General features: G+C 44.8%; 1 protein-coding gene across 1 annotated transcript in view; it reads left to right on the forward strand.

Annotated features, from left to right (window-relative positions):
- Positions 1 to 12,213, forward strand: part of LOC126427225 (probable cationic amino acid transporter) — a 546,247-nt gene that overhangs the window by 369,874 nt on the left and 164,160 nt on the right. Inside the window, exon 6 of the mRNA XM_050089463.1 lies at positions 3,796 to 3,967. Within this exon, the coding sequence (XP_049945420.1) occupies positions 3,796 to 3,967 (172 nt within the window). The remainder of the gene's footprint in view (positions 1 to 3,795; positions 3,968 to 12,213) is intronic.

A 12,213-nucleotide genomic window follows, 5' to 3' on the forward strand; every position in this document is an offset into this window, starting at 1 on the left:
TTGTTTTCTGCCAACTACTGTGTACATTTTGCACAGTTACTTTTGTTTAGCACAGTATTGTCTACACTCGAATTTTGGTATGATTAATTGTAATAACCCATATCACTTTAAATACCGTAGGAATTTCATTCGCACATTAGTTTTTAACACTGATAGCATCTCTGAAAGTGGTTACGTTTGCAACATTTGATCAAATATTTGACTATTTACGAAGTATAATCACCACCTGACAACACATGTTAAGTATCTAAACTCAATTATTCGACCTTCCTCTGATTCATAATTAATATATATTTGAGTGCCTTGGTAACCTTGAAAAGGAACGTTCAAAATTATACACACTGACAGTATTTCCACACTATTTAACCTAGGCCTATATTGCACGATTTCCAGGACACTACACCTTTTTCAAATGAGTTGGAAATCCAAATATTGTCGGTATAGCATCGTCCTTCAGTTGACGTCTATTTACATAATTTTCCATGTAACAATTCTCTTCAAAATGAAGAGAGCACAGCAAATGATTTGCTGTCTGTTGGAAGTTCTCTCTCCGAGTAGCAACAATCCATTTCCGATTAAGAAAATCATTTGTAAGGGGAAACCTAAACAGAAACAAACGCTCATGATGTATTATTTCTCTATGAAAATATTATATACAAGTAATAGAAAGTAACAAACAACCAGAAATGACCGACCTGTGAAATGTAACATTGTTTCCGTCTCCGTCTTTGCTCCAATTCTTACTGTTACAATTAAAAGCAGCTCACGAACGTACCATGTTTACGCACTGTTTCCCTGCAAATGGCGGCTTCTATCGCGTTCAATGTGGGGACGCGACACTAGCGCCAATGCGCGGTCTAGTTTTTATTTAGTAAGTCTATGATTTTGTCTGACAGGGCTGGATTCAGTTCGCGCCGTTTTCAGTACCTTTCTGTTAACTCTCCGGCTGTTAGCTCCAATCGCTGTTGGCTTTCAGTTACGAAAGATACATTGTTTATGAAACATTATTATAGTCTCGACGACGCTTGTCATCCACGTGAACTGTGCTGCCACAGTCTGAAACAAAGTAAGTCTGTATTACTTTATTGCTTTCCTAGATACAATCGATCTTTCATGTGCGTAAATTTAGACTTATTGAAACAGTTACCTTCCATGTTACCTAGTATTCTCTTTATTTTTAAATTGTGGAAGAAATGTCAAAGGCAAAAAACCTCGGACGGAGTGTAGTAGAGATCCTAATGTATGGGTGGAACGGTTCAGTGAGCTGAGTGATGAAGATGTTCGCAGTGATAGCGTGGAATCAGAGACAGGATTCTGTTCATGAAAGCGGTCATGATTCAGGAACAGAACAAGAAGTGAATGTAAATGTCGTGTGACGAGGGCCTCCCGTCGGGTAGACCGGTCGCCTGGTGCAAGTCTTTCGATTTGACGCCACTTCGGCGACTTGCGCGTCGATGGGGATGGGATGATGATGATTAGGGCAACACAACACCCAGTCCCTCAGAGGAGAAAATCTCCGACCCAGCCGGGAATCGAACCCGGACCATTTGGATTGACAGTCTGTCGCGCTGACCACTCAGCTACCGGGAGCGGACAGAACAAGAAGTGTCAGATAATGATGAATATGAATTACAGGAAGAAGTAAGAGGATGAATTTTTTTAGGGAAAGATGGAATAACTAAACGGAGGAAAAATAAATATCCTACCAGTGTTAGAAGTAGATCATGTAATTTTATTACGCATTTGCCTGGACCAAACAATCAAGCTCGAATAAAAAAGAAATGGAAATTCTGGATTTGTTTTTGGATGCAAACATAATAAGCATTATCGCAACATGCACTAATATATTCATCAGTGAAGTTTGTGGTAACTTCTCTAGCGAAAGGGACACTAAAGAAACAGATGCGGTAGAGAAAATGTGGGATAACTCAAAGGGAAACGGACTTGAATCATGTTATTTATGCATAAGTGGAAACCGATTCAGGTTTATGTTGAGATGTCTCAGGTTTGATAATATCCGTGATAGAGGTGTTCGCAGAGAGATTGACAAGTTGGCTGCTGTCACAGCTATCAGAGAGGTACTTGAACTATTCACGAACAATTGCCAAAAATATTTTTCACTTAGTGAATATCTTAATGTTGACGAATAGCTTTTGGCATTTAGAGGAAACTGCCCGTTCAGGCAATATACAGGGTGTTACAAAAAGATACGGACAAACTTTCAGGAAACATTCCTCACACACAAAGAAAGAAAATATGTTATGTGGACATGTGTCCGGAAACGCTTACTTTCCATGTTACAGCTCATTTTATTACTTCAAATCACATTAATCATGACATGGAAACACACAGCAACAGAACGTACCAGCGTGACTTCAAACACTTCGTTACAGGAAATGTTCAAAATGTCCTCCGTTAGCGAGGATACATGCATCCACCCTCCGTCGCACGGAATCCCTGATGCGCTGATGCAGCCCTGGAGAATGGCGTATTGTATCACAGCCGTCCACAATACGAGCACGAAGAGTCTCTACATTTGGTACCGGGGTTGCGTAGACGAGAGCTTTCAAATACCCCCATAAATGAAAGTCGAGAGGGTTGAGGTCAGGAGAGCGTGGAGGCCACGGAATTGGTCCGCCTCTACCAATCCATCGGTCACCGAATCTGTTGTTGAGAAGTGTACGAACACGTCGACTGAAATGTGCAGGAGCTCCATCGTGCATGAAGCACATGTTGTGTCGTACTCGTAAAGGCACATGTTCTAGCAGCACAGGTAGAGTATCCCGTATGAAATCATGATAACGTGCTCCATTGAGCGTAGGTGGAAGAACTTGGGGCCCAATCGAGACATCACCAACAATGCCTGTCCAAACGTTCACAGAAAATCTGTGTTGATGACGTGATTGCACAATTGCGTGCGGATTCTCGTCAGCCCACATATGTTGATTGTGAAAATTGGGCCAACTGGCGGTGAATCGAGGAAGTACAGTACATACTGACGAAATTAAAATGAGCTCTAACATGGAAATTAAGCGTTTCCGGACACATGTCCACCTAACATCTTTTCTTTATTTGTGTGTGAGGAATGTTTCCTGAAAGTTTGGCCGTACCTTTTTGTAACACCCTGTATTCCTAGCAAACCAGCAAAGTATGTATTATATTTATATTTAACAAAAAATCATGAAACCAGTCATAAAGACCGCTTGCTTTGCGGATGTCACCAGTCATCCGCGCGAGTGACGATGTCACGAATTTTCGCGCGAGTAACGGAGGGTTAAACATTCTTTTTTGCAGTTTTTTTTTCACGTACTGTGTGATTTGTTAATTACGTTTAGCTGCAGTGATTTCTGAAGCGTTTCACAGATTTTATGGTTCAAACCCGCGTCCGGCCATCCTGATTGAGGTTTTCCGTGATTTCCCTAAATCGCTTCGAGTAAATGCCGGGATGATTCCTTCCCCAGCCTTCCATAATCTGACGGCACTCACGGCCTCGCTATTTGGTCCCCTCCCCCGAATCAACCAGCCGATCAACCAACCGTAGGTTTTAGTTGTCTGACTTTCTCCCGAGTGGCCGACCGGTTCTAGGCGCTACAGTCTGGAACCTGCCTCGGGCACGGATGTGTGTGATGTCCTTAGATTAGTTAGGTTTAAGTGGTTCTAAGTTCTAGGGGACTGATGACCTCAGAAGTTAAGTCCCATAGTGCTGAGAGCCATTTGAACCATTTTGGCTTTGTGGAAGCAGCTGGCTGGTGAGACCGCTGACTGCCCGCTGATCCGCCACGTGTCGTGCCGCAGGTGCTGACGGGGGCGGCGACCTGCTTCTACGCCTTCATCGGCTTCGACATCATCGCGACGACCGGCGAGGAGGCGACCAACCCGCGCCGCTCCATCCCGCTGGCCATCGTCGCGTCGCTCGTCGTCATCCTCATCGCCTACGTCACCTCCTCCATGATGCTCACGCTCATCGGTGAGTCGCGCCTTCCCTCGACAGCCGCTGCCTCCAGTTACTGCGCTCCGTGCGTCATTCGCTGCGACTCCCCGTGCTCGATCGGCTCCATCTCCGAGATTTCGAAGCTGTTCAAACTGTAATAACTAACAATACCCACTCTCACATTTCCCTCCCGACTACATTCTTCGAGCATCCATACGATCTCTTCTTTACAGCTGATGCCCCAAACTGAGTCTCCCCAGTGTAATACATCTCTTAAAAAAAAAAAAAAAAAGTGTAACTAATATATTTTAGAGGAAACACTCTCCTAGTAAATTTGTTTGTCCTTTGATTTATCGTGATCTCTTACTGATTTTTAGTGAAGCTAGTTTTTAGCAGCTGTGGTGGATGAAATTAAGTCGGAACTCATCAAATACAGTGGAATGTCAGGTCTTAAATGGCTACACAGGATAACTGAAATGGCCTGGGAGTCGGGACAGGTTCCATCAGACTGGACAAAAGCAGTAATCACACCAATCTTTAAACATGGAAACAGAAAAGATTGTAACAACTATAGAGATATCTCTTTAATCAGCGTTGTGGGTAAAATCTTCTCAGGTATTGTTCAAAGGAAAGTGCGGGTATTAGTTGAGGACCAATTGGGTGAAAATCAGTGTGGGTTTAGGCCTCTTATAGGTTGTCAGGACCAGATCTTTAGCTTACGGCAAATAATGGAGAAGTGTTACAAGTGGAACAGGGAATTGTATCTATGCTTTATAGATCTAGAAAAGGCATATGACCGGGTTCCTAGGAGGAAATTATTGTCTGTTCTACGAGATTATGGAATAGGAGGCAAACTTTTGCAAGCAGTTAAAGGTCTTTACATGGATAGTCAGGCAGCAGTTAGAGTTGACAGTAAATTGAGTTCATGGTTCAGAGTAGTTTCAGGGGTGAGACAAGGCTGCAACCTGTCTCCACTGTTGTTCACATTATTTATGGATCATATGTTGAAAACAATAGACTGGCTGGGTGAGATTAAGATACGTGAACACAAAATAAGCAGTCTCGCATATGCGGATGACTTATTTGTGATGGCAGATTCGATTGAAAGTTTGCAAAGTAATATTTCAGAGCCAGATCTCAAATGTAAGGACTATGGTATGAAGATTAGCATCTCCAAAACGAAAGTAATGTCAGTGGGAAAGAAATATAAACGGATTGAGTGCCAAATAGGAGGAACAAAGTTAGAACAGGTGGACGGTTTCAAGTACTTAGGATGCATATTCTCACAGGATGGCAACATAGTGAAAGAACTGGAAGCGAGGTGTAGCAAAGCTAATGCAGTGAGCGCTCAGCTACGATCTACTCTCTTCTGCAAGAAGGAAGTCAGTACCTAGACCAAGTTATCTGTGCACCGTTCAATCTTTCGACCAACTTTGTTGTATGGGAGCGAAAGCTGGGTGGATTCAGGTCACCTTATCAACAAGGTTGAGGTTACGGATATGAAAGTAGCTAGGATGATTGCAGGTACTAGTAGATGGGAACAATGGCAGGAGGGTGTCCACAATGAGGAAATCAAAGAAAAACTGGGAGTGAACTCTATAGATGTAGCAGTCAGGGCGAACAGGCTTAGATGGTGGGGTCATGTTACACGCATGGGAGAAGCGAGGTTACCCAAGAGACTCATGGGTTCAGCAGTAGAGGGTAGGAGGAGTCGGGGCAGACCGAGGAGAAGGTACCTGGATTCGGTTAAGAATGATTTTGAAGTAATAGGTTTAACATCAGAAGAGGCACCAATGTTAGCACTGAATAGGGGATCATGGAGGAATTTTATAGGGGGGACTACGCTCCAGACTGAACGCTGAAAGGCATAATCAGTCTTAAATGATGATGATGATGATTTTAGTTTTTACGTTTAGCTTTAAAAAAAAGTACAAAAGAGATATAATAAGCAAAATAATGAATTTCGTAGCTTGCCAATTACGTATTATATCTGGTTTTATCGAGCGCTAGGCTCCCTAAAAATTACTGTAAATGCTATAGCGTACTATTAATCAAGGTTACTAAATAATAAGGTTGGGCAGTAAGTGCTCTGCTCTGCCATTGGCTGGCCTAGTGACGTCAGCGTGGAAGCAAGCGCTCACAAGCAGACGACACGGCATGCGCGTTTACGTCAAGTTTTCGGCGGAAGATTTTGTTTATACCAGAAATGAGATGTCTAAACAGCTTTTCTGCTGCTAAAATATTACAGTTAAAGCTGATGAGTTATATTCTTTCGCAGCTTATGCCTCACACATCGGTAAAATGTCAGATCACAACCACACTGACACACACTTGAAATTCGAAACCTCGGCTCAAATAAATCACAAACTATTCATTTAATCGCATTGAAATGAATTTACATAAGAGCTCGAAGTTGCACACACTTGTTTGTAAGAATAGCATTCCTTCTTTCTAAAGCCGCTATAGTATTCATCAAAGTAACTTTATGTGCCCAAAAAAAACTGTCATCTGTACATGTGCTCTTATTATGATGTTTCTTATTTGGTGACAGCTTTTCCAGAGTTTCCAGAGATTTCTTATGTAGTTCTCGTTTCTTATACCGTTTGGTTCTGTCTTCTGTTGCGGGTGACACATTGACAGTCGCACTACTGCACGGCAAATTGCGCGAAGGAACTGCATCTGGCTTGAGCATTCTTTTTCGGGGCAAATTAAGCAATTCAGACTGTAAATCCCTTAAGTAATCTGTTTCTGCGAAATGGCGAGAATGTATTCTTGCATGCGCAACATTTACACTGTCTTTCCCTCAACATTTCGACAACCATAGTTTTTGTAATGTTTCATTACGCGGGAAACTGTGATACATTACGTCAGTTCCCTTTGTGCTCCAGTTGGAGGAAAAACAGCCCGTTACAGCACAGCCTGGCATTGTAAAAATTAATTCCGCTGTCCACTATCGCTAACTACACTCCTGGAAATTGAAATAAGAACACCGTGAATTCATTGTCCCAGGAAGGGGAAACTTTATTGACACATTCCTGGGGTCAGATACATCACATGATCACACTGACAGAACCACAGGCACATAGACACAGGCAACAGAGCATGCACAATGTCGGCACTAGTACAGTGTATATCCACCTTTCGCAGCAATGCAGGCTGCTATTCTCCCATGGAGACGATCGTAGAGATGCTGGATGTAGTCCTGTGGAACGGCTTGCCATGCCATTTCCACCTGGCGCCTCAGTTGGACCAGCGTTCGTGCTGGACGTGCAGACCGCGTGAGACGCCGCTTCATCCAGTCCCAAACATGCTCAATGGGGGACAGATCCGGAGATCTTGCTGGCCAGGGTAGTTGACTTACACCTTCTAGAGCACGTTGGGTGGCACGGGATACATGCGGACGTGCATTGTCCTGTTGGAACAGCAAGTTCCCTTGCCGGTCTAGGAATGGTAGAACGATGGGTTCGATGACGGTTTGGATGTACCGTGCGCTATTCAGTGTCCCCTCGACGATCACCAGTGGTGTACGGCCAGTGTAGGAGATCGCTCCCCACACCATGATGCCGGGTGTTGGCCCTGTGTGCCTCGGTCGTATGCAGTCCTGATTGTGGCGCTCACCTGCACGGGCCAAACACGCATACGACCATCATTGGCACCAAGGCAGAAGCGACTCTCATCGCTGAAGACGACACGTCTCCATTCGTCCCTCCATTCACGCCTGTCGCCACACCACAGGAGGCGGGCTGCACGATGTTGGGGCGTGAGCGGAAGACGGCCTAACGGTGTGCGGGACCGTAGCCCAGCTTCATGGAGACGGTTGCGAATGGTCCTCGCCGATACCCCAGGAGCAACAGTGTCCCTAATTTGCTGGGAAGTGGCGGTGCGGTCCCCTACGGCACTGCGTAGGATCCTACGGTCTTGGCGTGCATCCGTGCGTCGCTGCGGTCCGGTCCCAGGTCGACGGGCACGTGCACCTTCCGCCGACCACTGGCGACAACATCGATGTACTGTGGAGACCTCTCGCCCCACGTGTTGAGCAATTCGGCGGTACGTCCACCCGGCCTCCCGCATGCCCACTATACGCCCTCGCTCAAAGTCCGTCAACTGCACATACGGTTCACGTCCACGCTGTCGCGGCATGCTACCAGTGTTAAAGACTGCGATGGAGCTCCGTATGCCACGGCAAACTGGCTGACACTGACGGCGGCGGTGCACAAATGCTGCGCAGCTAGCGCCATTCGACGGCCAACACCGCGGTTCCTGGTGTGTCCGCTGTGCCGTGCGTGTGATCATTGCTTGTACAGCCCTCACGCAGTGTCCGGAGCAAGTATGGTGGGTCTGACACACCGGTGTCAATGTGTTCTTCTTTCCATTTCCAGGAGTGTATTTCAGTTCCGAATCAAATATCAATTACAGCAAAAACCGTTAACACTCCCGAATTCCGAATGTTTCCGCTGTTGACTGAGTACCTCAGAAGAAAGAACTCAATCAAAATACTCCTTCAAACACAAAACAACACAAGAAAAACAATCACACACAATTCGAACTGTGTACTGTTTGGCACAGCTGCTTCCACCGTGACGTCATGCGCACAACTGAGAAAACACGTTGCTTTCTGCGCATAGCTTTCTGCGCCCCCCTGCTATTAATCAGCTCCAGTTCACTGGTCTGAAATTAATACTATTACAGAAAATAGACAAGTTTTAATAAAATTATTTCACTGGATTCCTTCAATTAATCTCACTGAATATTTTTACATAATTTCTTCCGCTCCGGCCATCTGACATTGTGCTGTGAAAAAATATTTTTAATTGTACCGCGGAATGGCGGCTAATTGTTAACAGTCAGAGATCACTGCTACTCGCTCCGCAGCAGCTGGAAACATGCTAAATAATTTTCGTTAAATATTCTTTTCATAAGATAAATGTGGCTTAGATTCTTGAAATAACACACGGAGATCACCTTATACTAAGATATTCTTACTAGGACACAGTTTAGACCATTAAATATTTGCAATTACGTTACGACAGAAACAAATGTTAGCGCAGCACAATAGCTTGCGTACCTTATTCCAGCTAACACCAGAACGAACAGAACAAAACAGACTAAGCAGAAGAATGAGCATTGCATTGTGTTTTTATATTCTCACAAAGATAATAATACTTCTTTTAATTACTTACACATTATAATCTCATACAATAAAAATAATGTCTTTTCTGCATCTATTGATCTGTATTGTATATTTTTACAGTTAGTATTATCAGCCTTCGCAGATAAATCGATGTTTGCAGTTCATTTTGAGTCACATACAGTCATTTTTATTTATGTTTCACCTCGATAATGGTGAATATTACAAAAGGGACACTACATACTCCAGTATTGTGAAGCTGTCACTTTACTTGTCAACCATCTCAGCCTCCAATAGTCTGAGAGATCCCTCTAGCTTTACGCAAATCATGTCACTCCCTCTTCTAACCAAATGTACTGGGTGGTTACAATTGAACTTTGCCAAACTTGGCAGCATTAATGTCCAGAGTAGGTTACAGTACACTTGCTCGCCCACTGCTCGAATACTGCTCATCGATGTGGGATCCGTACCAGATAGGGTTGATGGAAGAGATAGCGAAGATCCAACGGAGAGCAGCGCGCTTCGTTACAGGATCATTTAGTAATCGCGAAAGCGTTACAGAGATGACAGATAAACTCCAGTGGAAGACTCTGCAGGAGAGATGCTCAGTAGCTCAGTACGGGCTTTTGTTGGAGTTTCGAGAACGTACCTTCACCGAGGAGTCGAGCAGTATATTGCTCCCTCCTACGTATATCTCGCGAAGAGGCAATGAGAATAAAATGAGAGAGATTAGAGCCCACACAGAGGCATACCGACAATCTTTCTTTCCACGAATACGAGAATGGAATAGAAGGGAGAACCGATAGAGGTACTAAAAGTACCCTCCGCCACACACCGTCAGGTGGCTTGCGGAGTATGGATGTAGATGTAGATGGGGTGCATGATTCCCATGCGTTACAGCGCCACCGTCCAGTTCTATCAATGGCGGCCGGATGCTGCAATCAGTCATCGTGATTGACCGTCTCGCACACCTGACCAGTCGCAGGTGCACATGTTGACGTGTCAACATCAGCTTGGACAAAAGGAGCAGCGCATTATTGGTGAAGCTCTCTTATCAGAACAACAGTGATGTTGCGGCTGCACATCGAGAATATCGCCGCCTGAAAGGATTACGGAAGGGTCGTCTTTCTCCACCTGCTGTGTGGAGCGTGATGAAGAAGTTTGAATCGACTGGAGAACTGGGCGTCGCTCCGGGAAGAGGTCGACGAGCTGTTGCATCACAGGTGATTGATGAAATGGCTGTTGCTACGGCAGACAACGCTGCGACAAATGCCCGATCGTCAGGCAGTGCGCGGGCAGTGTCACGACAGTTGAACATCCCCTCATCCACTGTACGAAAGGCGCTTCGAACCATTCTAAAATGGTATCTGTAAAAGACTCATACTAAATGCCTTTTTCAAAAGCTGTTTCACAGAGGAAAACTGCACTGTAGTTCCTTCTCTACATTGTCGCACAGATCACAAAATGGTAGATATCGAAATAGACGACAGAGGGATAGAGAAACAATTAAAATCGCTCAAAAGAGGAAAGGCCGCTGGACCTGATGGGGTACCAGTTCGATTTTACACACAGTACGCGAAGGAACTTGCCCCCCTTCTTGCAGCGGTGTACCATAGGTCTCTAGAAGAGCGTAGCGTTCCAAAGGATTGGAAAAGGGCACAGGTCATCCCCGATTTCAAGAAGGGACGTCGAACAGATGTACAGAACTATAGACCTATATCTCTAACGTCGATCAGTTGTAGAATTTTGGAACACGTATTATGTTCGAGTATAATGACTTTCAGGAGACTAGAAATCTGCTCTGTAGGAATGAGCATGGGTTTCGAAAAAGACGATCGTGTGAAACCCAGCTCGCGCTATTCGTCCACGAGACTCGGAGGGCCATAGACACGGGCTCCCAGATAGATACCGTGTTTCTTGACTTCTGCATGGTGTTCGATACAGTTCCCCACAGTCGTCTAATGAACAAAGTAAGAGCATATGGACTATCAGACCAATTGTGTGATTGGATTGAAGAGTTCCTAGATAACAGAACGCACCCTGTCATTCTCAGTGGAGAGAAGTCTTCCGAAGTAAGAATGATTTCAGGTGTGCCGCAGGGGAGTGTCGTAGGACCGTTGCTATTGACAATGTAAATAAAATGACCTTGTGGATAACATCGGAAGTTCACTGCGGCTTTTTGCGAACGATTACATCGAGAGGTTGTAATAATGGATAATTGTACTGAAATGCAGGAGGATCTGCATCGAATTGACGCATTGTGCAGGGAATGGCGATTGAATCTCAATGTAGACAAGTGTAACGTGCTGCCAATACATAGAAAGAAAGATCCCTTATCATTTAGCTACAATAGAGCAGGTCAGCAACTGGAAGCAGTTAATTCCATAAATTATCTGGGAGTAGGCATCAGGAGTGATTTTAAGTGGAATGACCATACAAAATTAATCGTCGGTAAAGCAGATGCCACACTGAGATCCATTGGAAGAATCCTAAGGAAATGCAATCCGAAAAGAAAGGAAGTAGGTTACAGTACGCTTGTTCGCCCACTGCTTGAATACTGGTCAGCAGTGTGGGATCCGTACCAGATGGGGTTGATAGAAGAGACAGGGGAGATCCAATGGAGAGCAGCGCACCTCGTTACGGGTTCATTTAGTAATCGCGAAAGTGTTACGGAGATGATAGATAAACTCCAGTGGAAGACTCTGCAAGAGAGACGCTCAGTAGCTCGGTACGGGCTTTTGTTGAAGATTTGAGAACATAACTTCACCGAGGAGTCAAGCAGCATATTGCTCCCTCCTACGTATCTCTCGGGAAGAGATCATGAGGGTAAAATTAGAGAAATTAGAGCTCACAGAGAAGCATACCGACAATCTTCCTTTCCACGAACCATACGTGACGTGAATAGAAGTCAGAACCGATAGACGTAGTCAAAGTACCCTCCGCCACACACCATCAGGTGTCTTGCGGAATATGGATGTAGATGTAGATGTAGATGGGGTGCATGATTTCCATGTGTTACAGCGCCACCGTCCAGTTCCAACAATGGCGACCGGATGCTTAAAAAGCAGATATCGTGATTCACAGTGTCGCACACCTGACGTGTCAACATGAGCCTGGACAAAAGGAGCGGCGAATTATTGGTGAAGCTCTGTTA

The sequence above is a fragment of the Schistocerca serialis genome, chromosome 11, assembly GCF_023864345.2.
Source record: "Schistocerca serialis cubense isolate TAMUIC-IGC-003099 chromosome 11, iqSchSeri2.2, whole genome shotgun sequence".
Lineage (NCBI taxonomy): Eukaryota > Metazoa > Arthropoda > Insecta > Orthoptera > Acrididae > Schistocerca > Schistocerca serialis.